Genomic DNA, 24222 nt, shown 5'->3' on the forward strand with positions numbered 1-24222 from the left:
AAAGGATTGCTCACAGAGAGCACACACAGGGGCCCAGCACAGCCCGCGGTGCCAGGCACTGGTTCGTACCTTCCCTCCCGGCACCAGGGAGAAGGATAGCAGCAGGATGGAGGATTGAAACCCCACGACATCCCACCACAAGATGAAGCCTTCCCAAGTCAACGTGCTCCATGGTGGACATCAGGATGCTCTGACCCAAGCCCTGCAGTGCCAAGGAAAAGTCTCCCAGTGGCAACATCACAAGCTGCCACCCACTTTGTTCTCTCCTTTGCCTCTCAAAAAGCATGAGATAATTGGAAACCAGAGCAAAAGGTGAGGACAATGCTCTCCTCTGGGCAAATCCCAAAGAGAACACAGGTTATTTTCATCTTTCCACAGCCAAGACCTCTCCTGGAGCACGGAGACTCCCTGGCAGTGGGCTCAGGCTTTATGCCAACCTTCCTCTATGCAGCAGCATCCAGAGGCTGAGCATCCCTCTGCTTTCCAGAGCACCTTGCTGGAGCCAAGTCGGGCTTACACAGAGCACTCTAATCTAGCATCGAGGTCATGCAGCTCTTGAGCACAGCTTGGGGATACTCTGTAAAGGGCTGGAGGGGCCCCTGGTTAAATATGAAGAATAAATGATTCTTCACTGGTGTCTGGGGCAGCCCTGGGGATGGAAGATGACGAGGGAGCACCGGGGTCAGGCTTTGTTCAAGAGATATGGAGCTGCAGTGGAAAGCACATTGGTTGCATTGGAAAGCAAGGGTTTGCAGGAAACAAGGCCCCCAGGTTTATTTTGCCCTAAGAAAAGAAAAGCTTCCATCCATGTCCCCTGTAATTGCAAAGATCTGGTGACAATCCTGCTGTTTTCCATGATTCCATGATTTGTGTGCCTCACACCACGGACACACTCCATGCTGCAACATGCTCAAACCCTTCCAAGTCATAAATACATCATCCAGTGGGAGATGGGGCTGGGGGGTCCTGGAACAGCCCCATGAGGATGGGAACTGGAGCCGCGGAAGGCTGTGGAAGAGGGGTAGTCCTACCTATAGAATAGTGTGTTATATGCCGTGTTGGTGTATGATGTGCTATTTTGGCACTCGTGCTATTTTGGCGGGTGCATGTACCCATATATATGCTATGTTATACTGTACATGCAACGTGCAGTAAAGGGTGTATGTGTCATACATCACGCGATGTGTGATATACACATGCAGACACCTTAACGTGCTGTGTTTATCACACACAGAGGTAACGGGGGGGCACATGGTATAACCAACCCGCTCCGCACCACGCAGGCTGTGACCCACGTGCTGCCCACAGCCGCCCCCCCACCCCCGGCGCGCCAAAACCGTGACCTCGCCCCTTTGGCCACGCCCCCTTGTAAGCCACGCCCCCTATGCCGTCGCGCAGTCCTCCAGGGGCACAAAAGCGGCGGCTAGAGCGGCCGGCTGTGTGCGCCGGAAGTGAGGTCGCGTCTTCTGGCGCTTGTGGTGCGGGGAAGATGCCGGTGGCGGTGATGGCGGAGGGCGCGGGCGGCTTCAGGCGGCTGCTGGAGCAGTGCGAGACGCAGGAGCTCGAGGTGCCGCGGCCGGGGGGGGCCTCGGGGGGCTTCAGGGCTCGGCACCGCCCCATGGCGGCGGGGGTGGGGGGTGTGTCAGGGGCGGCGGTGATGGCGGCCCCTGTGACTGGGGAGTGCTGCCCGGGAGCCCGCGCTGTGAGAGGCATTGAGGGTGCGCGGGGCCGGAGGAGGGCAGCGGAGCTGTGCCTGGAGCACAAGTGTGATGAGGAACGGCTGAGGGACCTGGGGGGGTTTAGTCTGGAGAAGAGAAGGCTCAGGGGGGACCTTCTCGGTCTCTCCAACCGCCTGACAGGAGGATGGAGCCAGGAGGGGGCTGGTCTCTGCTCCCAAGGAACAAGGGATGGGACAAGAGGAAACGGCCTCAAGCTGCACCAGGGCAGGTTTAGATGGAGCTGAGGAACAATTCCTTCCCCAGAGGGTGCTCAGGCATTGGAACAGGCTGCCCAGGGCAGTGCTGGAGTCACCGTCCCTGCAAGTGTTCACATAACGTGTAGCCGAGGCCCTCAGTGCCATGGGTTAGTGGTGGCCTTGGCAGTGCTGGGGAACGGGTGGACTTGATGATTTTAAAGGTCTTTTTCAGCCTGGTTGATTCTGTGGAAGTGCTGGTTTGGGAGCATAACCTGATGCTGCAAGGGGAGAGATGTATGGTGCTCTGCTCGTGTGTGTGTTTGAGGTTGGTGGGGGTTTGGGGCAGAAGCCTGCCAAGAAGCACTTGAGAAAATGGCAAACTGCAGATAGATGAGAGCTCTGTTAGTATAATTACTGGGGTCTTTTGGGAGGGGTGTTGTGCGAGAGAGGAGCTCAGCTTGAGGCCATTTCCTCTTGTCCCATCCCTTGTTCCTTGGGAGCAGAGGCTGGCTCCATCCTCCTGGCTCCATCCTCCTGGCTCCATCCTCCTGTCAGGCAGTTGGAGAGAGGGATAAGGTCCCCCCTGAGCCTTCTCTTCTCCAGACTAAGCCCCCCCAGGTCCCTCAGCCATTCCAAGCAGCACCATGTTAATGCTGATAGCACTTCCTGGGTGATATCCATCGACCCTTTCTGGGCTTGCAGAGCTTCCAGTGCTTTTTGAAATGGGAAGCTCACACATCTCACTGGAGAGGTTTGAAAGAAGGGAAAATTTGGATTCTTCCCCTTATGTGCATTCTTAGTGATTCTAGTTTCCAGGTGTTGGTGCCCTAGCACTTGAAGGGAGACAGTTGTTCAAGTACGTGGTCATTTGCAGCAGCGGAACTTTGGTGTTGATAAATCACAGTGGATTTGGCAGTGGAAAACATAATCCTTAGAGGGGAGGGGTCCCTACTTGCCATGTGTGTGTCATCAAGCTTCAGCTGGAGTTTCAGTGCAGAGCCCAGGTGCCTCTCATGTTCTCATCATGGTGCTGTAGCTTCTTGGTGTGCCCTGAGCTCTGTAGGAAAGTGCTGTGGAGCTGGAGGGAGATTGTTGTGCTGAGAATGAGCTACCTGCTGCCTCAAGTGATGGGCACTTGAGCGTAGAGAAGCAGAAGAGTGCCCTTGTACCGCTGGGGAGAGCTGAGAGTGGCTACCCCTTCCTGGTGGGAGCAGTTCAGAGCTTGCTTTGAAGGTGTGTGCATTCCCATCCTTTAGAGGAGCACACGAGTACAGCACTTACTGCTAAGGTGTGTGTTAGGGAAGTGTGGGTAGGGGGATACTGAAGGTTATGAGATGGTGTTACTCCTATGACTACAGCATGTGTTAACAGTTAATGGCTCCACATGAGGGAATGTTGGTTCTTATACACCATATTTCTATAAGTGGAGTTACCTTTGTGTTCCCATTCAGATTAACAAGCTTCAAACAGTGCCTGGTACTTGGGTTTGGGCAAGCTGCTTGAACCTGACTTGCAATGGCATTGGCTGCCTTTTGGCTCCTGTGAGGAGGCTGGAGGGTTCTGTCAGGCTCAGTTCTGAGTGTCAGGGATGGAGCCCGGTTGTTCTGGGCTTTGCTTCTGCAGCCATCTGAGGAAGTTGAGTGTATTCTCCTCAGTTCCCTGCTGCAGAGCATGGAGTTGGTGGGTTCCCAGGGGCTATTACAAAGCCACTGAACTTAGACCGTGCTCTGCTCAGGGCTTCTGTTTGTCTCTGTCAGCAAGCTCCTAGAGTAAATGGCAACAGATGCACCCCTGGTATCTGTTCCCAAATGCTTTAATGAAAGTAGCTGAGTGGCTTGCTGTGCATATCTGCATCCACGTGAAGATTCTTGTGGGTACACTGATACCTCTGCTGACAGCCTTTGTGTTTCAGATCATGAGTTGGTATGTAAGCTGGATTTGTTTGCAGGGCAGATGCAGCCACAGAGCTTCTTCAGTAGGACTGTAGATTGTAAATCTAGCTTTGGTAGTTAGCTTTCCCTTCTGTTCCGCTAGTCATCTGGCAGAGAAACTAATGAATTTTCTTTTTAGTACAGAGACGCCCTAAAGGTGAACTTACACGGTTCAGACAGGCAGCATTAATGGACTTGGCTTTGTTTTACTGGGCATAATCCAAGGAACAGTTGCAGAAACTGCTGTGTTTTTACGTAGGTGACAAGCCCTGGGAACAACGTAAGAATGGCTTGGGGTGATGATACCTGCTCCATGGCACAGCTAAGAATGGCTGGGGGTGATATCTGCTCCACGACACAGCTAATCACCTGCTTTTGGCTCAGATGAGCCTGTAAATCACACATGTAATTAAATCAAATAGCTGCATAATTGGCTTCCTGTGAGTGCTTGCTGCGCTGTCTTTTGATAAATTGCTAAAACCCATTGGAAATCTCTTCAGCTTTTAGATTATTATAGACTTTCAAAATTGTGTAACTTTATTCTAATTCATTTTTCTCTACTTGTATGATTTGTGAGGTCTGGCTGGAGTGTGGAGAGTGTCAAAACTTAGTTTAGGTTTTAAAGAAGGGCAGTTGAAGTGGGCAAAGAAGCTTTGCTCTGGTGGAATGCCCTGAATTGAACTGTAGTTCAGCTCAAGATAATTGTGTGTGTCTAAACCCAGCTGTTTGTAAGGAACTGTGAAGTGAGGTGGTTACCACTCTCGTGGTCATAAGCTAGAACACTGGAGTAATGAAAGATGTAACCTTACTTTATTCATGCAGCAAAGCCAAGTTCACTAAGTAAAACTTCTGGCGTGTGCAAGTTCTCTGTTCATCGTAAGATGCAGCTGCACTGATACAACACAGCAACTCTGACAACTTGTTCAGACCTATTATGTGATGTGGGGAAAAGAAAAAGTTGTCTTGGAGTGTTCAGTTTTCATTAAACTTGGCTTCCTGCTGTATTTTGTAAGATACTGCTCTTAAAATATGTAACCAACTTGGTTTGTATGTGTTTTTCAGGCCCCTGGAGGAATTGCAACCCCCCTTGTTTATGGCCAGCTGCTAGCTTTATACCTGTTGCATAATGACATGTAAGTGGTTTGTCTTTATCTTTCACTTCAGATGCTGAATTTGTCACTATTAGCTTGAACTGCAGTTGCCAGAATACTAGGAGTTGGGTGTGAGACTAACAAAGTACATGTAGGCAGTGCTGTGGGGTTTTTGGTTGGTTCTTTTCATTATTCACAGAATTAAGTCTTATTTACCCTTTGTTCTGTCAGGAAAATTATTCTCCTTTGCTCTTGCCCACCCTTTTGAACTGTAGGGAAAGAGGTTGGCTTTAGGATGAAAGATCCTTAAACAGTGAAATTGGCTCCTTTGACAAGTGTTGAGCACTTCAGTGTGTTGATTTGTAGCTTTTCAAGGCTGCATTTGTTTTCGGTAGCATTGCAGGCTGCTGCTTGTGTTTAAATTACAGCAGGATAACTCTAAACTGTCCAGGGTAAAAATGAGGGATACTGTTGGCTTGAATGAGCTAAATCTGCATGAAGCCGTAATCCTTTGAGTTCAGTCTGGTGGTTCATAACCATGGCCCTCTATGAACTTGATTTACTATGTTTGGGAGAAATTGCTGAGTATTTATTCAGGCAGAATTAATGATATTGCTGTGCTTGATTATCAAGCCCAAGTAAGGATTGGTCTGGGGAATTGAAGATTGGAGTGGGGGTTTTTTGCCTTATAGATATACAATCTTTCAGGGCAAATTCCCTGAAAATGCTGAAACTGATACAGGTAACCTTGGTTCAAATGGATTTGAAGGTTCAGATTTATGCTTTAATGGAAAGCAGTGAGTGTTTTTCTCTATTTTTCATTTTGAGTTTTTCTGAGCAATTTTATTGTGCATTATTGTTGGGTTTTTTTCCTTTCCCCTTCTAGTTTTATATTCTTTCGCCTTGTTATTTACCTTATTATCATTATTATTACTATCAGTAGTAGTAATATCATTGTACTGTACTTGTTCTTATCTCAACTGGTGGGCTTTACATTCTTTTGATTCTCTTCCCCATCCTGCCCAGGGAGGGGAAGAAGGGGCTGAGTTACCAGCTGGGTCTAAACCACAACACACTGATAAGTTACTATTTGTGCAATCAAAAATGCAGCTATTCCAAAAGTAAAACTGCAAAAGTAACCTCTGAAATGCTGCCCAGGGCAGGTGAATGATTAACCTTTTCTGAACTGGTGCTAAATGAGGCAGTTAATGAACTATTGGTTTTATTATGGCACTCATGTTGTCTGCTCGAGAGCAACATTGTTCTTCTACTTCACTAGATGTAGAAGGAATATTTTAAAGCACTCAGACTCTTAATTACGGTGTCTGAACAAACTGTTTGGTGTCTCTTTGTAGCAGACATGTTACTGAGAATAATTTTAAATTTTTTTAGGAATAATGCACGCTATCTTTGGAAAAGAATCCCTCCTGCTATCAAATCTGTAAGTAATTCATGAAATGCCATTTGATACTAAACCAGTTTCATACAAGTTTGCTAATAATGACTCTCTTCCCCCGAGGATTCTGTTTGGGAAGTAGCCTTGGGCTTAGTTCTGTGCTATAAACTGCTTGCCCAGCAGATGGCATATTGGTATTAAGATTTCCTAGTTGCTCATCTGTTACCTCTTCACAATCAATCGGGTGCAATAGAATTCAGTAAGTCTGGAGAGTTTTTGATAGAAAGCTTCATGATAAAGTGTAGTCAGCTGGAGGAAAGTAATGGATCTGACTCTGGGATGGGGCCACGTTTCACCTGAGGGTGCAGGATGCCTTGTGCAGCAGAAAGTGGCCTGAGGTAAGATGCATCTTCAAATTTATTAACTTTCTGAAGGCACTTGTTTTGCACTGCATTTGGATCAGAGATGCATTTTGAAGATTCAGCTAAATACTGGAAATGCTTCCAGGCTTTCCTGTTGTCGGGTTTGTAGTTTGAGATCATACGTCTTGCAGGGAAACAAGTGTTCTGTAAGCTTGTATTAAGAAACCTCACAGTCAATCTGGGACCTCTCAGATAGTTCTGAAATAATTTTCTCTCTCTACAAAAGAAGTAGTTGCATCAGTTGAATTAATAGTCATCTGGACCAAATTTGACTTGGTTCTCTCAAATGGTGGGGGAAAGTCATTGCAAGAATTGGGAGAGTTATACCTCAAAGTGTAGCATTTCCTTATGTGTATGTGTCGATGAATCTTCTAGTTAAACCAAGTAACGAGTAGTATGAGTCTTAACTTCAGAAAGAAATTGGTTCTCCTTAAACTGGAAAGTATTACTTTATTATCCAGTTTGGTGTTTGGTTGCTGTTCTGACAGGGTGCTCTGGAGTCTAGTTGACCAAATGACAGTTTAACACAGTAAAAGTAGCCCTTAAAACCAGTAGTGGGAGAGCAGTTGTAGTGAGTATGTCCTTGTATTACTTGTGACCTGTTGTCAAGGTTACAAGACTTTCAAGCTGAAAATTGCCTGCACTGTACAAACAGCCTCTGCAGTCTATGAAGCCTCTACTGAAGAAGCAAGCATCTCTCTAAATAGAAAATAAGCTGTGCCTGTCTTTTTTTGCAATTCCAGTCAGTAGCCTGAGGGCAGATTACCCTCAATGATTGTTTTAGCTGGTCATATTAGCCTGCACTGGTATAACTGATGCGAGCAGACCTTGCTTGCATGGGTGATAACCTTGTGGCAGAGGACAGGTCAGGGAGCTTGCAATGGTGGTACGTGGTAGAACAAGATTTCCCAATGCTTTTGTGTTTGTCTTTATGGGTTGTGATATACTCTTGCAGTGGGGAAAGGAAGCGGAAATCTGCTTATACAGTATGGGCACTGTAGAGAATACACTGCTCTGGGTTAACTTTTTGTTGGGTTTGGTTGTTTTTGTCACAACAGGCAAATGCTGAACTTGGTGCAGTTTGGTCAGTGGGACAAAGAATCTGGCAGAGAGACTTCCCAGGAATCTATACAACAATCAGTGCACATCAGTGGTCTGAGACTATTCAACCAATCATGGAAGCACTTAGAGGTACAAATTGAACTTCTGAAGGTAGCATGGAACTAATTATATGTTGGCTTAAATTATTACTGCGTGCTCAAACACAAACAGAGAAGTAGATAAATGACTACTTATTCTGAAAAATCACAAGTGGTCAGGATGATTGTTGCCAGGTTTTTGTGGGTTTTACTTACAAGGACTTTAGGTACCAGATGTGAACAAAAAGCTCATTACAATAACTTGCAGAAACAAGTTAAATTGTTTTCATTAGGATTGCGTATGTGATTGTTCTTTCATATTGGAATTTCATATACTATGTTCTGTAACAGCAAACCAGGCCACCAGTTATCCAGTTTGATCAGACTTCTAAGTAGTGATCTAGGGAACTTGGTTTGGTATTTGAGAACCTTGTGACATTTAGGTAAAGGTTTTTCTTTTAAGTGTCTGTTTAGACAAATGTTTTATGAACTGTGTAACAGTAACATGTAAAGCCCTGCTGCTAGAGGGCAGGGCAGACTTCTAAGTCCTCCTAAGGTATTTTGCAGTAACATTCTCTGTAGCTTTAGAAAACAACTGATTTTTTCTTAGACACCTTGGTGTCAAAGCAGATGTGACGAAACAGGCATTAATAGTTTAAGTAATTATTGGGGGTTTTCTTCTTTTTCTTCTTTTTCCTGATTCTATTTGACACACAAGCTCGTTGCAAACGGAGAATGCCATCAGAAGCAGAGTTTCCTAAACTGATTTACATCCTGGTGGTAGTACCCAAGATGTTGCAAACTGCATTTGGAACTTGAATGGGTCACTGAGGGGGTTTTTCGTGGCACAGAGCAAGCTGTTATCTCTGGCTGTGGTACTTCAGTGAATAGTGGGAAGGGAGAGGGAACTTCTCAAGTGCTAGCTTTAAGGGTGGTAGTGTTAGAATTGGGACATAAAATCTCAGGTTTTTCTAGCTATGGAAATTAGTCTGTCTTCTTACGGTGCTTCTCTCTCCTTAGATGCAACTCGGAAACGAGCCTTTGGACTGGTTTCTCAGGCATATACCTCAATAGTTGCAGATGATTTTGCAGCTTTTGTCGGGCTTCCCGTAGAAGAAGCTGTGAAAGGTACTTTGCATTTATTCACTGAATAGTTTTTCTACGGGTGATTGAGATCAGAGAGCTGCAAGTGATGGTAAATAAACATTTGTACTACTTCTGAGACTTGTAAAGAGAAGTGATGGGATGGGGCAGTGAATAGAGAAAAATGTCTTGGATATGGATAAGTTTTGTTTGGGTTTTGGTTTTTTTGCTACTAGTTACCACTGGTTATTGTCCCTTCTATATGGGAAGCGTTAAGGCAATTCAGTGGTGAGAGAAGGGTGAAGGTGGTGGATTAAGCTAGTTCCATGTGTTATTACTTTCATGATGTTACTTGTTGAACTACATGCCTAAATGTAAGCATTTTCATAAGTAGTATGTCTTGGAGTTACAGCATACAGGCTGTGAACCGAGATGCTTTTCTACTGGTCTTAATGTGCATCTTTATTTTGCATTTCCAGCAATTTTACAGGATGTTTGTTCTTACTAATGTAAAAATGCCTTTTCAGGTGTATTAGAACAGGGCTGGCAAGCAGACTTTTCAACTCGTATGGTAATGCCTAAAAAGCCAGGTAGGTGGAGCTGTTACTTCATCAGACATTGAGTTTAGCGTTTTCTAGTAATTAGGTGTTAGCTTTTGATTAAAACTTTGCATATTCTCTCTTCTCTTTTATGGGGGCTTATGCTGCTTATAAACATGGAATGTTTAGAGATGTACGAAGTACAAAGTAGTGGGTTTGGTTTGGGGTTACAAGTAGTTTGGATTAAACTACATCCTCAAATTAACTTTTTAAACAAAAGCAGACAGGATATGCTATGATTTCTCCTGCTCCTCCTCTGCTGCAGTGGAACATAAGTTGGATGACCTCAAGTGACATGTCTTAATCTAATAAAGATGAGTAAAACATATACCAGTTTGAACCTAGGAAGTTTTTCAGGAGAAGTAGAACTACTTCGGGCAGGGATCTGATGGATCTTTTATGGTCTGAGGAGCTCCAGTCCTTGGTCCTTTGCTTTTTAAACTTTGTTCTGCTGGATCTTGTCTTCACTGACGTAATATTGATAACAGTATCTGTTCCTGCAAAGCTCAGCCTGCAGAAATGCTTGGTGGTTTTGGTTTGGGGATTTTTCTGCTAAAGCTGTATCTATGGCTGGCTGTGGCAAAGATAAAGTTAAGCTATGAAGGCAGGATGAAATAACTACTCTTAAACTGCACAGTGCAGCTCTGGAAGAAGAAGCCACATTACAGCATATCTAAAAGGGCAACATCTGTTAGGCTAAGAAAATACACTGTTTGTATGGGCTGACTTTTTAGGAGTTTAGAGCCCAGAACATCACAATAAACATGTGCCAGGCAAGGTGTTGAAATTTATCCCTAGTGGCACATACCAACTGGAGCCCTGAGCTTTTGTATGTGATCGGGTTTTGTATGAACTGGTTGCAGAATATGTGGTGGTTACAAGTACTGGGAGCTAGTTACATGTGGTTCTTTTCCAAAAGTGACTGCAAGAACTACTGTTGAGGCAAAGGAAGGAGGCAGGAGATTAATCTGTTTTGAGGCTGCATGTCTAACCAGCTAAGCCTTGGCTATTCTGCTTTTTAGCTGTGAAGTAAAATACGATAAATGAACAGGTTTAACTTTAATCACCTTTTCATCCAGTCTTGGCTTGCTGTATAAGAACTGTTTAAAATTGGTCCACTGAGCTCACTTCTGTGTGTTTTCCTTCAGGTGTGCTGGAAGCTTCTTTTAACAGATTTATTCCTTCATCAGGTATGTTCTGTTGAATAATCTATGTGCATATGTCTAAACTTGCATGATTAATATAAATACAATTTTACCAGCACGGCAAAATGGGAATTGTGTCCTAGAGAAGTGAATGTTGTTATTTCTCCCTGAAAAAACCCACCCCAGTCAGGTGCTACATAAACATGTTTCTCCCTCTGTCTTCTCTTTCCCTCACGTTTTAAGGAGTGTATGAGATTCTCACTTCCAGTTGAAGTGGGAGCTGAAGTAGGGAGCAGATTCCAAAGCAGGGGTAGACAGCCCCAATGAAACAAAACCTTTGACATAAAGGCAATTGCTTCACAAAGCAACTCTGAATAGCTTTCATTGCTCTTGCATGATGTGGGACTTCTACAGAAGCCATCTTCTGGTTTTCCTTAGTGCTCAGCAGTAGATTGAGGTGTGTAGTGTTATGTCATGCTGATTCTCAAAACACTGTGGTCTCTGTTGCTCACAGAATAGTGACAGCAGGTCTGAATTGGTGGCTTGCTGTGTCTGATAGTTGCCAAGAGTGTCTTAAATTTACAGGCTTAATTCCGAGCCAATTTCAAGAGCCTGGGCTCTTGCTTTTTGAAAGCGTTCTGATTGTCAGCCTTCTCTATCACATACTGGCAGCCGTAAGCAGTATGTCCACTTACGTATATCCTGAATCCTGGTCTGTTATTAACTCTTCAGGAAGAGTAAATACAACTTTTCCTGCTATTTTTTAATTTCTGGTTTTTAATTATCTCCCTGGATTTAGTCACTTGTCTTCCAACCTGTTATTAAACCGTAATCTCAGGTGTGCTGGCATTTATGTAATGATCTGCATGTGCACTCTATTCTCCTGCATCCCATTCAGTACTTTGCTGTGTTTCATTAGTCAGATAACCCAGTAGATTTATTTGGTATCTTCAGTATGGCAACTTGTAAGGAAAGGAGCAACTGAAGCCCTCCAGGAGCTTTTGTTGTCAAGCAAAAGGACTGTCAGCCCTCATTATTGAGACTCCAGTACATGCAAAAAAACTGCTGACAGCTGCAACTTGTATTTTGCCTTCTTTGCTGTTAGTAACTCTTGGACTGTGTAAGGTTGCAGATAACAGAAAAGTAATTTCAGCTAAAGCTGCATGGGTAGGAGATGCAGTTAAGAGATGTCCCCATAAGACTCTTTTAACAGTCTGATGCATTTAATGTTTTCCTTGTTGTCGTAATGGCTGGTATTGCAGATGAATTTGTTTTCTTAATTTGATTAATGATGCCTTTGTTTTATCTTTGTAGAACCTGCTCCAGTTCCACCAATTCCAAATGAACAGCAGTTGGCCAGATTGACTGACTATGTGGCTTTCCTTGAAAATTGATTACTCTGCTCTTATATCCAGAACAACTTGGGAATCCTGTGTACTGACAGTTTTAGAAATCTAAGATTGATTTTTGTATCTGTTAAACGTTGCAGCGGCCCCTACTCAAATGTGTGACATATACAGCGTGTCTTAGCACAATTAGTGTTTTGCCAAAGCCAAGCTAGCAATTGAAACAATCCTTTAACTCTTGTAATATTTATTCAGTAGGTACACAGCAGTATTACATAGTAAGTTTTGGGGGTTTTTATTTTATTGACTCATAGCAGAGAGAGGCGTAACTGTTTTTCAGGTATACTGGAAATGGAGAAGAAAGAGCAAGTTAGTTGTGTTGAGGAATTTATGCTAGTAGCTTTTGTGCTTCTATGGTGAGTACTGCAGTGCGTACACAGATCAATTGCATGTTGAACTAAAGTACAAAGAGTGGTAGATTGCCCTACCCCTATCTGCAGAGAGAAAATGTTTTGATGAAACAGTAACTTAAAGAAGAAAACAATTTACAGAAACTTCTTTGGAAGTGTATTTGTGGCATCTTTGTAATTGATCTTCTCTTGGTCTTCCTGGATTGTTAAATCTTGTTTTGAGGTGAGAAATTTCACATTGGGCGTGTTTTTACAGCAGAATAATTGGAGTTGTCTAAGAAAAGCAAATCTTGACTTGGAGGAAGAATTTTTACTTCTGGAAGGTGTTATTAGTGATGTAGGACACCAGGTACTCTGCTGGCTAATCATACACCTGCTTGAAGCCTGTCATGTCTTGGGTCTGGGCCAGGATCTACAAAAAACGACAACTCTTACCCATCTTTAAGCTTCCTGGATTACCTCTGTAGTTACTGGAGAGGGATTGAAACATTGGGGTAAGTGTCTCTGAGTAGAGACCAGTTGGGATGGGGGTGACGTGTTATGCTGCAATGTCAGTTTGAGGAATAGAGTTTCTGTATCAGAGCACTGCTGTGATAAACTTTGAGTTGAGAGTGGGTTTTGGAAGCAGAAAGCTGGCTTGTATTTCCAGGCTTCTGATTTGTATTGTGCTGGTAAATAGGCTATGGGGAAAGTAGTGGTGCTTTAAAGGGCAGTGCATGCCTCCGTTTGCTTCTTCCTCCTCTCCAATGTCACACTCAGTGGTTTCATCAAAGATGAAACTTGTCATCAAAGATGGCAAGTGTGCTGTACGTTGTGATTGTTCTTTCCAGTGTGCACTACCTACTGTACATTCTCTTTTGGGGGATGTGTTAGCAGGGAGGAATTGTAAACTGTGCACTGCTGCTTTGAGAGCTCCCTTTATACGTAAACACTTAAAATGATTATTTATTTGAAACCCACCTAAGACTTGGATTTCTAAATTTATCTTCAGTGACATTAAAGAAAATGTTTACACTGACATTGCGTACTTCATGGTTTAACTGAGAGAACATTTGTTCTGGTCTGGCTCTTTTTTAAAATGAATTCTTTTTGGTCTAATTTGAATTGGACTAGTTAAAGATTGGCACAATACATTACATATTGTTGTGGTTTAAGCCCAGCTGGTAACTCAGAACCACGCAGCAGCTCACTCAATGCCCACCTTCTTCCCCCGCCTCTCTCCCAGAGGGATGGGGAGAAGAACGGAAAGAATGTAAATCCCATGGGTTGAGATAAGAGCAGTCCACTAACTAAGGTATAACACAAAACCACTACTGCTACCACCAATGATAATAATGATAAGGGAAATAACAAGGGGAGAGGATACAATTGCTCAGCGCCCACCAACTGATACCCAGCCTGACCCGAGCAGTGATCTGGGCCTTCCGGGTAACTCCCCCCAGTTTCTATACTGGGCATGATGTGCTGTGGTATGGAATACCCCTTTGGCTAGTTTGGGTCAGGTGTCCTGTCTCTGATTCCTCACGGCTTCTTGTGCCCCTCCTCACTGGCAGAGCATGAGACTGAAAAGTCCTTGATCGGAGTACACATTACTCAGCAACAACTAAAACATTTGTGTGATATCAGCGTTGTTCTCAGGCTACAGTCGAAAACACTGCGCTGCTAGGAAGGGGTAAAAATAACTGCTACAGCTGAACCCAGGACAGGTAGCCTCCTCCAGCTGGCAGACTGGCTACCTGCTACTTACTCTTAGTAAGTCCTGTTCAGTTTACTAGTTTGTGTGGTTTTGGACAAATCTGTTGTATATGAAGTAGACATTTGATCCACATTTGATTCTTTGTAGAAAAAATGAGTAGATTTGAAGCTGCCTCCAAAATCGAACCACACATCTTCAAGTAGTCTCCTATGTATTTAGTATTTCTCTTTTTTTATTAACCAAAATGCTGCCCAGTTCCCCTGTCTAGACGCTCACCTTGGGTTTTTTAGGTTTTAAATGGGCAGGTGAGGAGCAAGCTGACTTTAAGGTTTGGTAAAGGAGCTAGAGGTATTAAATGTTGGAGAAATAGGGGTATTACAGTCAAATGGAATGCTGTGCTTCGTAACCGGGAAAGGCCAATGATACAGCTAGTGCAAATGGCTTTGAGGGATGTTTTTGATAGCGGTCATGAGACCTTTAATGGACTTGGTTGGTGTGTATTGAGCTAATAAAGTGAAATCTTTAATTTCCCAACATGTTCTTAAAAGTAGTGAATGATTTTATCCTGCAGCAGGCTATGAGCTGGTTCACAGTATCTAGAAACAGGACATTTCCATCCAGCGGCAAGCATATTGTAGTTTTTTGTGGAGGTTATGTGATATATTGTCATGATTGATTTGGTTCCTGAACTGCGCTGTGCCATGGATTCTAAAAATGGGAATGAGGGCATCTCAAAGTACTCTGGAAGGAGGTTTAAAATATATATTTGTATTTTTAGAAATTTTGGAGTTACAGTAGGTCACTAACAAAATCCACAATTGGATTTAATGGCTGAAGACAAATTCAGCTTTTCCATATCCTGGGTCACCAGGTAGAAAGATGTTCTTGTATAGCATGGTTTGTTTCATTAGATGAAGAAGACTTAACCAGTCACTGAAATGTAGGGAGAAACCTGTCTGTAGAGCTGTGGTTAACCTAGCAAGCAAAGATAGAAGCTTGCTAGCAAAGGTAGGAGAGTTCAGCTCTCTTGAAGGCAGTGAGTAGTCACAGCACGGTAGCTGGTTTTAGGCTTGCTCTAACTCATATTATGGTCTTCGCTTGAGTGTTTTGATACTATGGACAAGTGTAAAAACCTTTGTGATGCATGGGTTACAAAAGCTAAGATCAGACATATTTGTAGAGAAGTTTTTCTCTTGGCTTAGGCCTATCTTGTGCTAAAATATTGCAGTCTCACGGGGTCAGTAATGAATTCTGCTGAGAGGAAATGGTTGTCCATTTGTTAGACATGAGCTGTGTTAAAGGATTTCAGTTTACACTGTCCCTGCTCTGGCAAGCCCCATCCAGAACCCTATCCTGGTAAACAGGTTGTGTGAATTATTAAAGTGAGATCTTCCAACATCTGAATCCTTACCTGGGCTCCTTTAACCCTGTGCTTTCAACCCAACAAAGAGGAAATACTTTTGTGTTCATATTTACTATCTTAATTGAAGCAACTGGTGTGGGGTTTGGAATTCTTCGAAATGCTTTTCCGTCCGCAGTGCTGGAACAGTGCTGGAGCAGGAGGATGTTGGGGTTAAGAAACCATTAAGAATTCAGTTGGGAGCAGAGGTTCATGAAAGATTTCAACCATTTCAGTTTAGTGTTTTCCGTTTTCATCTGCATCCCACATGTAATTGAACACTGCTCATTGCTGCTTTGCATTTTCCTAGCCTCTCCTGTATTGGTCAGTGGTGCTTATTTGAAACTGCAGTTAGAGTCTCTGTAGAGAAAGATGTTTCAGCTCAAAGGTGGTCAGAAAAGGATAAACTGGGTATGGAGGCAGAACAGTCGAATATGCCTCCCTGCTAATGATCCTCGGGGAAATAATCCATAGGCTTTGATAACAGAGCCTGGGAGATTTTCCAGGTTGTGATGAGAGCTGTCAGTAACTCAGTTAAGAAAATGAAAGCAGAATGCCCGTGTAGAAAAACGCCTCAGGAGGCACTGCATTACAGCAACACTACAGTACTAGGGTTGCTGTAATGCATTTTGATTGATCCTGCTGCAGATGCCATTCTTGGATAATAATATTCTTCCTTGTTTTAGTAATCTGGATTCATTCTGAAACCAAATGGAGGTTTTCCTGCATTGATAATCTATAAAATATGTGCAGAAACTGGCCAGTCCAGTTTATAAGCATTTGAGAAACTCCTTTTAAGGGTGAAAAGAGCATCAGCTCAGTCTGATTCCTCTAGTGGCCTGAGTTTATTTGGGTGACTGGCTGCAGCGGTAACAGGCACAACATACAAACCACTGGACTCTGTGAATCTCGTTAGTTTCTTTTCTCTCACCATCAATGTCTTGTAGAGCTTCAAAAATTAATGACACAGATTGATGATTCAACTTAGACATAGAAGTTCTGCCTAGGCAAGGAGAGAGCTGACAGTGCTGACATTAAATGTGTATTCCATCAACCTGGGGTGTATGCAATGCAACCTTGTGTGAGACAGGAGAGGGAAAAGCTGGAAAAAAGATCTTGGGTGGGTGGTTTGCTCTACCTTTTGTCCTGCCCTGCTGGAGCTGGCTGGGCCATTGTCCAGACAGCATGTTAGTGTTTTCTTACTTCTAGGAAGAACTCTCCGGGCTGGCTGGCTTGGCCCTTCCACTTCCCAAGCCACAGGCAATTCAGAGCATCTGCTGCCCAGAGCCTGGCTTCCTGCATTGAGAGCAGCAGTCCCAAAGCCTTTGAGGTGTTGGAAAGTGTTTATTAATATGTGTTGGATAAAATCCAAGAGTGACTATAAGAGTAGAAAGAAAGGGCTCACAAGATTATATAGGCTTAGCCTTGTGAAGACTAGGGCATGTAAGTCACTGTGAAAGTCCACAGTGAGGCTTTCCTCTTCAGGTCACAGTTGACATAATAAATTTGTTCCAGTGCACTTAAATGGTCGCCTTCTAATATGGAATCAATTGGAACTTTTTAGTAATGTAGTAAATGATTGGCAAGCTTCCTGCAGTCCACTTACGAAAACTAAAATCAAAGCCTAGCTCTATTTGTTAGAATTTGGAATATTTGTCTGTCAGAAGCAATGGAAACAAAGTAAATGGCTATTCTGCCTCAAAGTACCTAAATATTGAAGTAATAGTCTACTGTACTTTGGCTGTAGCTATCTTAAATCTGAGAAATCCTACTGGATGCCTGTGATGGGCCTTGTGGTTTTATACTTTGGAGCTGGTGCACTGGGAGATGATGTGAGTTATTGCACTTCAGCAGTTCAGTGCACTGAGGTTTTGTGGTTTCACCTGGCTAGCTGTGGACAACGAAAAAACCCCTAAACCAACAACATTGCCTCTGTCTGGTGTCAAACAAAATACAGTTTTGCAGTTGACTCTCAATGGACTATTACAAGTGAAAGGCAAATGAGGTGCTGGTTTATGATGGGAAGCAAACTTACACCATTTTACATTCTCAGATCATACCAATTGGGAAGTCTGCAACTTCTTTAGACTTTGTGTTGTATGAAAGTAATGTGCATTCCTGCTTTCCTGAATTTAGGATTGATTATTAAATGCTAGACTCTTCTGTGCTTTCACAGCAAAGAACTTCGTGTGGGATGCTCTCGCCATGTGGCACAACTCGGTGTAAATAGGTGGAGAACATGTTAAACATTAGTAATCGGGGTGCTTACAGTCAGCTCCAAAGCACTGCAGTGAATGTGGATATGTCTCTTGAATGTTCTTAGGTAATAAAAGTATGGGACTGGGAAGGAATGAAGGTTTTTGGAAGTAGGAACACAATTTTGCTTCCATTTGAGCCTTCGTTACGCTAGGATAAGTGATAGAACAAACAGTGCTGAATCATGACTAGCATCTCACTTTGTATTATAACAGCCCATCAAAGCTGAGATTGGTGTACAAGTATGTGATGAGAATCCATCTGAGGTGACAAGACATGTAGATCCCTGCACTGGGAACAGGACTTGGCCTCTGATTCACAAGGTAGGGCACACCCTGGTAGGTGTTTAAATCTGGCAGATGTTTGAGGTATCAAGCGTGTTTTATCGCATTGTCTCTTTATGTGGACTCGAGCCTGTCTGAGGTAGAGCACACCAGCCCTGATAGCAGGCCTGAGCTTTTCAAACGCAGGATAGGAAGATGATGCGTTGTGCTTTCCTGTGCTGATTGTGACCAGGTTTTAGGCTGAGGTTATGAATAAACATGTGGGACTTAATACCATATGCAGTGAAAGTCTCACTGCATAACGTAATCCTACAGCAGACAAAGGGAAGGGTATTTAGTTCAAACATTTTGCTGTCGTTCCAGCTCACACATGTTGTGTTTTTAGGCTGTCAGTACAGTGCAGCTGATGCAAGGTAAATGGCGTATTCAGCTTACCCTGCCCTTAAAAGAGCTAATACTTGGAAATAACTCATCCCTTTAGTATTTGTTTTTACAAATTGGTTACCTGCATAAATACCTGCTGCTCCCAGGTGTTTAAGCTTAGTGCTGTTTCTGTGATCAGTCACAATGGCAAATGGGTTCAGCCTTAATCCGATGCATCAGAAGTGCTTGATCTTTCAGAGTTTGGCTCTTGGGACTTACCTGACTTAAATCCTGTGGAGCTGCTTATGTATTCAGTCTTCTGGGCTGGCATGTGCTAAACCTGGGGAGTGTGGCAACCACTGGAGATTGACTGCTCTCCTGTTGTGTGGAAGAGCACCTGCTTGTGACTAACAGTCCACACAAAGTAGGGTGGGCAGATGAGATAAAGTACAACAGCGTAAAAATACTGAGTGTGTTTAGGGTGGAACTTGCTATGAAATCTTTGGGTTTGGAAATCCTGTACTGCATTTTTATTACTATGTTATTACAGCTGTATCCTTCTCATGATCAGGGGGGTAAATGATTGGAACAGGTAGTAACAGTGGGAGATTTTAGGTACCTCACGTAGATAGACCCCAAAGCTTGACTGGGGTGAGATACAGAGAGAATTTGAATGCAGTGGTCATCACTGCCTAGAACCAGGTAGTGGTAGACAAGAGAAGACTCTTGATCTATTTTTCACTGATGCTTGGGACAGATGTTAGCTGGAGAACTACTCTGGCTGTCACGATATGATTGGGTTTCACATGCGGGTGGAGAGAAAAGGCCAAATAAATTCTCTATTTTGGGGAAGGGATTCATTCAAAAAAATCAAGTCATTAGTTTAAAAAACCCCAAAAACTGTGAAAGAACCAATCAAAGCAGGATGCCTGAGTACAACCTGGACACTTCACAGCCTGGGTGAAACATGCCCCACTGCAAGCCAAAGCCTGACACCCCTGCGGTGGCTCCGTGCAAGAGCTGAGGAAGTGTTTTGGGGAGAAGATGGCACTTTAAGTAGAAAGCTTGTGCAAACAAGGAGGCTGGAAAAGCCTGTAAAATGTGAACAGGAAATGAGAAGGGCAAAACTAGAATCAAGCAATACTTGTCAAAGGGTGCTCAAACTGATGGGTCACTTAAATGTATTGCAGGTGGGAAGTCGGGAAGAGAATTGGGAGGAATTGTCCTTGACAGTGAGGTAAATGGCAGATGCACAATGTTCTTTGCATCAGTCTTTGCTATTGCAGACACTGGGCAGATTCCCACCCCAACATGTGCTTTGCAACAGATAGCCCAGGGTACCTAGATCAATTTACAGTAAATACACGGGAAACATTAGACTGTATTATGCAAGTAAGACACTGGGAAACTGCCAAGAGAACAGTATTTATCAGAGTCCTGAAAGAACTCTGTGATTAAACTAGAAAGTTGCAGGCAACTGATGTCTAACTTTCCATTGCAGAGAGAGTGCAGGAGGCCTGGAGAGTTGGCAGTGTAACTCTTCCACATAGAGGTCTCTAGGGAGAGCCTGGGAACAAGAAGCTGTTGGGCATCTTGCTAGGATAAAATATCAGTGGTAAAGATGATGGACCCCTGAACATAAAGATAAAACAGTCTGGCTGGCAAGAACCGCAGTGGCTTCTGGAAAAAGAATTCATCTTGCCTTGGCTGGAACTCACCAGTGTGTCTGCAGGCATGTGGGTAAAAGGGGATGTAGTGAATATAATAGATGTTGTGATGCCCCACACCAAGCACTGAGGAAATACTATTACTGTAGGATCAGAGGAAAGCTACTTTAAGGCCTTAAAGCTGGTTAAAGGGTAGAAAGCAAAGCATAGGGCTTACTGGCTACTATTGCAGCAAAGATGAATCAGCTTTGGGGACCCCGCTAGTAAATGCATTCATTGTTTTAACTGACCAATGCATTCAATGTCTGTATTGGTATCCCGCTGGAGGGAATGCACAACAATCTTCCAGTCTGTTGATGGTGAGAAGCTCTTTCAGGCAGTCACTGCAGAACTGATGGCAAAGCAAACTGGGAAGACTCTCCCAAAAGTGACTGGGTGGACAAGGTAATAGCAGGTGAGTTTTGGGTAAAGATAGGTCAGTGCAATCTGGGGAAAAATAACCTGCAGGTGTGATATGATGCCAAACTTGAAATCAGCATTCACAGCTCAAAGAAGGTTGGAGAGTCCGTATCAATAGCTGTGCAAAGTCATTATCAATGTGTGAGAGCAAAAAAAGCCAGCAGTGTTGAGCATCATTGAGGAGGGTGCTGAGACAGAGAGTTGTTTTCTTGTTGTATAAAACTTGGGTGCACTTACACAACGATGTGCTCGAGTATTACAGTTCTGACTTCCATCTCTCATGAATGAGGATGGAGTTACAGAAGATGCAGACAAGGACTTGTAAAATGATGAAAGGAACACAGCAGCTGCCCTATTTTAGGTAGAGAATGAAAATGCTGTGACTGGGACCCTCCAGTTCAGAGAGAGTGTACAGAGGAGGTGTGTCTGAGGCTTATGGAGTCATGAAGGCAGTGGATAAGCAGAATGCAAAGCTTGTGTGGTAAATCCCAGAATTCTAGAGGTAGTGGGTGCTTGGACATTGATTTAAAGCAGATCAAGGAGCACACTTCTGTGTAGCTTCTGGAACTTGTTACTGCAGGAGGAGGTAGTACTTTTTGTTAGATCTGAGAATGTGTGTTGCTTTCTAATGGTAGAATCATAGAATGGTTTGGGTTGGAAGGGACCTTAAAGATCATCTAGTTCCAACTAACCCTAAGTGACCTTAAAGGTCATCTGGTTCCTAAGCAGAATGGGGATGATGTTCTAAATTTCAGACAAAAAGCATCATCTTGCTGTATGTCCAAGCAGTCAGGGGATGAAGAGCTTCATTTAGAACATTCGGACCCAAAGGACATGACTGCTTCCCAGTTTGCATGAATCATCTTAGCTCAGCATTTTGCCTCCCACAGCCCTCACATGTTCATAGCCCTGTAACATCTGGTGAGTAAAGCTCAGGATTTGTAAATGCTCCCATGATGTTCTGAAGAACAAATTCTTCTTTCATGTTAAAATACTAAATGATGTGATTACAAGAAAAATGCCTATTTATGAGGAAAGCTCCTAAATCTAATAACTGTTTGGATCTATGCTGAAGGTCTTGTCTTAGTTTAGATGTCTAGCCCAGTCTCATCACTGCAGACTACTTTGTGTGACTTCAAGTACAGCCAATGTGAGAACCTTTTGAATCTTCCTTTAGATATGTGGAGGGGAAAATGTAGGTCAAAAGGAAGTGCTCGGATACCATCCAAAGGTTTGGAGTGTCTCTGTTCACTGGGAAGAACTCTGTGACTACAGGAAAGCGTTTAACCTTCTAATACACAAGTTTTTGCATTGTGTGTTAGGGCTTATCAGTTGTTTCTTTCTCTTGCTTTCCCCTACTCCTTGTTTTTTACCATAGGTCTCTTTGGAATGGGCCATCTTATGTGTACCATGTCTAGCATGGTGTAGTTGACTTCAGGGCTGCTTAGGTTCCAATTAATATTTTATAAAATATTAATATTAATTCCACATGGGAATGGGATTGGAAGTGGGAAAAATGGTGATTTTTCTTTCCCCCCCCTTGCTGCTCAATGCCTCATCTAGACCATGTGTTGTGTGTCCAGTTGTGATTGTGTGTCCAGTTGATTTTGCAGAAGTTGATTTCCAGGGGACAGCCCTTTTAAATGCTAATCAGCTGAGGGAGGGTAAGCCAGACTCTTGCATGCTTTTTGGCTGCCCATCAGGTGTCAGCTGCTTTAAAGGTTTAGCAGAGCACAGCTGAGCTGTTGATTGGTTGTAATGAGATTTCTGTGGATGCTGGAGGTGAGCACAGCTTTGGGAACAGGAAAGAGAAGAGCTTTTCTTCTACACAGGCTGGCTTGGGGATTCCAGTAGGAATGACCTGAGGGCTGGGGATATGACACAGAACTTCGTAGCTGAACTGTCAACAGTTGATGGTCTGAGGTTGCCTGAAGTGGGGTGAAGTGGAGAGGTAATTTTGTGCTCTGTCAGAACTTTGAGGGGAAACTTGTTTCTCATTCAACAAGACCAGGATTTGTATAACTAACTGCCTTTAGGTATGTGCCACAAGAGCTTCTAAGACCACCAGCAGTGCTAGAATTGAGTGTAACTTTAAGGACTCTAATTTGGAGAATAAATCTTGAAAGGTTATTAACATGGATAAGCCTGTTGGCAGGTATTTTTGATCTATCTTTCAGTTCAGGTATGTCCTGGCTACCTAGAGAGGGAGAGATGCATTCACCTCATATGGTTACTGTATGATTTAATTTTCCTCCAAATTTCGTTACAGTGATGTTAGTCTACCTTAAAACGCGTGCATCATCCCTGTAGTATCTCCTAACCAGCATCTTGACCCCAACTTGGGGTTTAAAAACCACTGAAATCAGCCAGCCAGCAGGGAAGCTATCTGACAGTAAAGATAGCTTGCTACTGTGAGCACTTGAGCAATCTGTAGGAAGTCTCTGACCTGGGGAAGGAGATGGGCTTTCCTGTTCTCTGGAAAGTGAGAGGCCTGGGCTGATATTTGATTCAGTTGAAGGCAGCATCTGCTTTTGCACAGCTTTGAGTGCAGAAAGAATATCTATGATTTTTGTTTCTCTGTTAGCAGTATCAATTCTCAGCAAGGGAAGAAGTGGGGAGAGCTGTGTGTTATTGGCCAGTCAGGTATCTTTGTCGCACAGGGATGATTAATGTTTTTGCAATATACTTACTTCATTTTGGGGTGCTTTTGGAACACTTAGTGAACTTTCATCCCTGGAGAGCTTTTACCCTTAATAGAATTTGTGATGGGAAGACAGTTTGCAAACAAACCACTGCCAAGTTTTGCCCGATTTGGAGGTTAAAATAACAGAAATCAGGTAGCTCTTCCTATCCTCGTGACCTGCCCAAGTGCCATAATCCAGCCAAGTCTTTCAAAACTCAGCAAACTTCAGTCTGGATTTTGAATCTGAAAGATGAGTGATCTTCAGCGCTTGATGGGGAAAGACTGAAAAAGCTCAAGTTCTTCTCAGCTGGCAAGTAAACCTGGTAGGGTTGCACTAAATGGTGTCCTTTCAGATTGCCCTGTGGAGGGTCAGTGCCTGTGACTGTAAGGCCTGGGGAAAGGAACAATTCTAGTAGCTTGTGAGCCTGTGTGTTCTGCAAATAAATCCCCAGGCCCCAGAGGAGTTACAGGTGATGTTACCAGCAGCTTTCTGAGTATGCCCTCTTGAGGCTTTCACCCTTGCATGTGTCTTTAGATGGCGAGAACATGCCATTTCCCCCTCATGCAAGGGCTAGCTGTTGAGTGGTTAACCATGTGCCATGATGGATTACTCCCAGATGGCCTTGGAGAATTTGGCTATGTGCATGAAGCAAATGGGCATTGAGTTATGTGCTTGAACTGCTCTCCTGTGTCTTCCTGTAGTATACTACCCCTTGCACAGAGGAGTTCCCCTTCCTTGGTGTGTGGGAGGTTGCAGACATGTGCCAGCTAAGTGCTATAAATAACATGAGCTACTCTGCTGCTCTTTCAAGGGAACTTCAGGCTTTCCCTTGAATCAACATCACCTTTAAGCAGCATTTCCTTGGATTTGCAGTGTACATATGCAGACATCTCAGGGTGGGGATGGGTTATTATAAGCTATTGTGAGGCAAGGTGCG

General features: G+C 43.6%; 1 protein-coding gene across 2 annotated transcripts; it reads left to right on the forward strand.

Moving 5' to 3' along the window:
• Nucleotides 1-1416: 1416 nt before the first annotated feature.
• COPS8 (COP9 signalosome subunit 8) lies at nt 1417-14707 on the forward strand. Of its 2 annotated transcripts, none has more exons than XM_030487146.1 (8): nt 1417-1567; nt 4909-4979; nt 6330-6378; nt 7814-7946; nt 8915-9022; nt 9505-9567; nt 10725-10766; nt 12036-14707. In XM_030487146.1, the coding sequence occupies exons 1-8, from the start codon at nt 1490-1492 to the stop codon at nt 12113-12115; spliced, it is 624 nt and encodes a 207-aa protein (XP_030343006.1). In that variant the 5' UTR covers nt 1417-1489; the 3' UTR covers nt 12116-14707. The 2 variants fall into 2 exon arrangements, with proteins under 2 accessions (XP_030343006.1, XP_030343007.1); XM_030487147.1 differs by lacking the exon at nt 1417-1567 and adding an exon at nt 2658-2958 and having other exon boundaries at nt 12036-13497.
• The last annotated feature ends 9515 nt before the right edge of the window (nt 14708-24222 follow it).

This window comes from Strigops habroptila, chromosome 5 (assembly GCF_004027225.2).
Source record: "Strigops habroptila isolate Jane chromosome 5, bStrHab1.2.pri, whole genome shotgun sequence".
Classification (NCBI taxonomy): Eukaryota; Metazoa; Chordata; class Aves; order Psittaciformes; family Psittacidae; genus Strigops; species Strigops habroptila.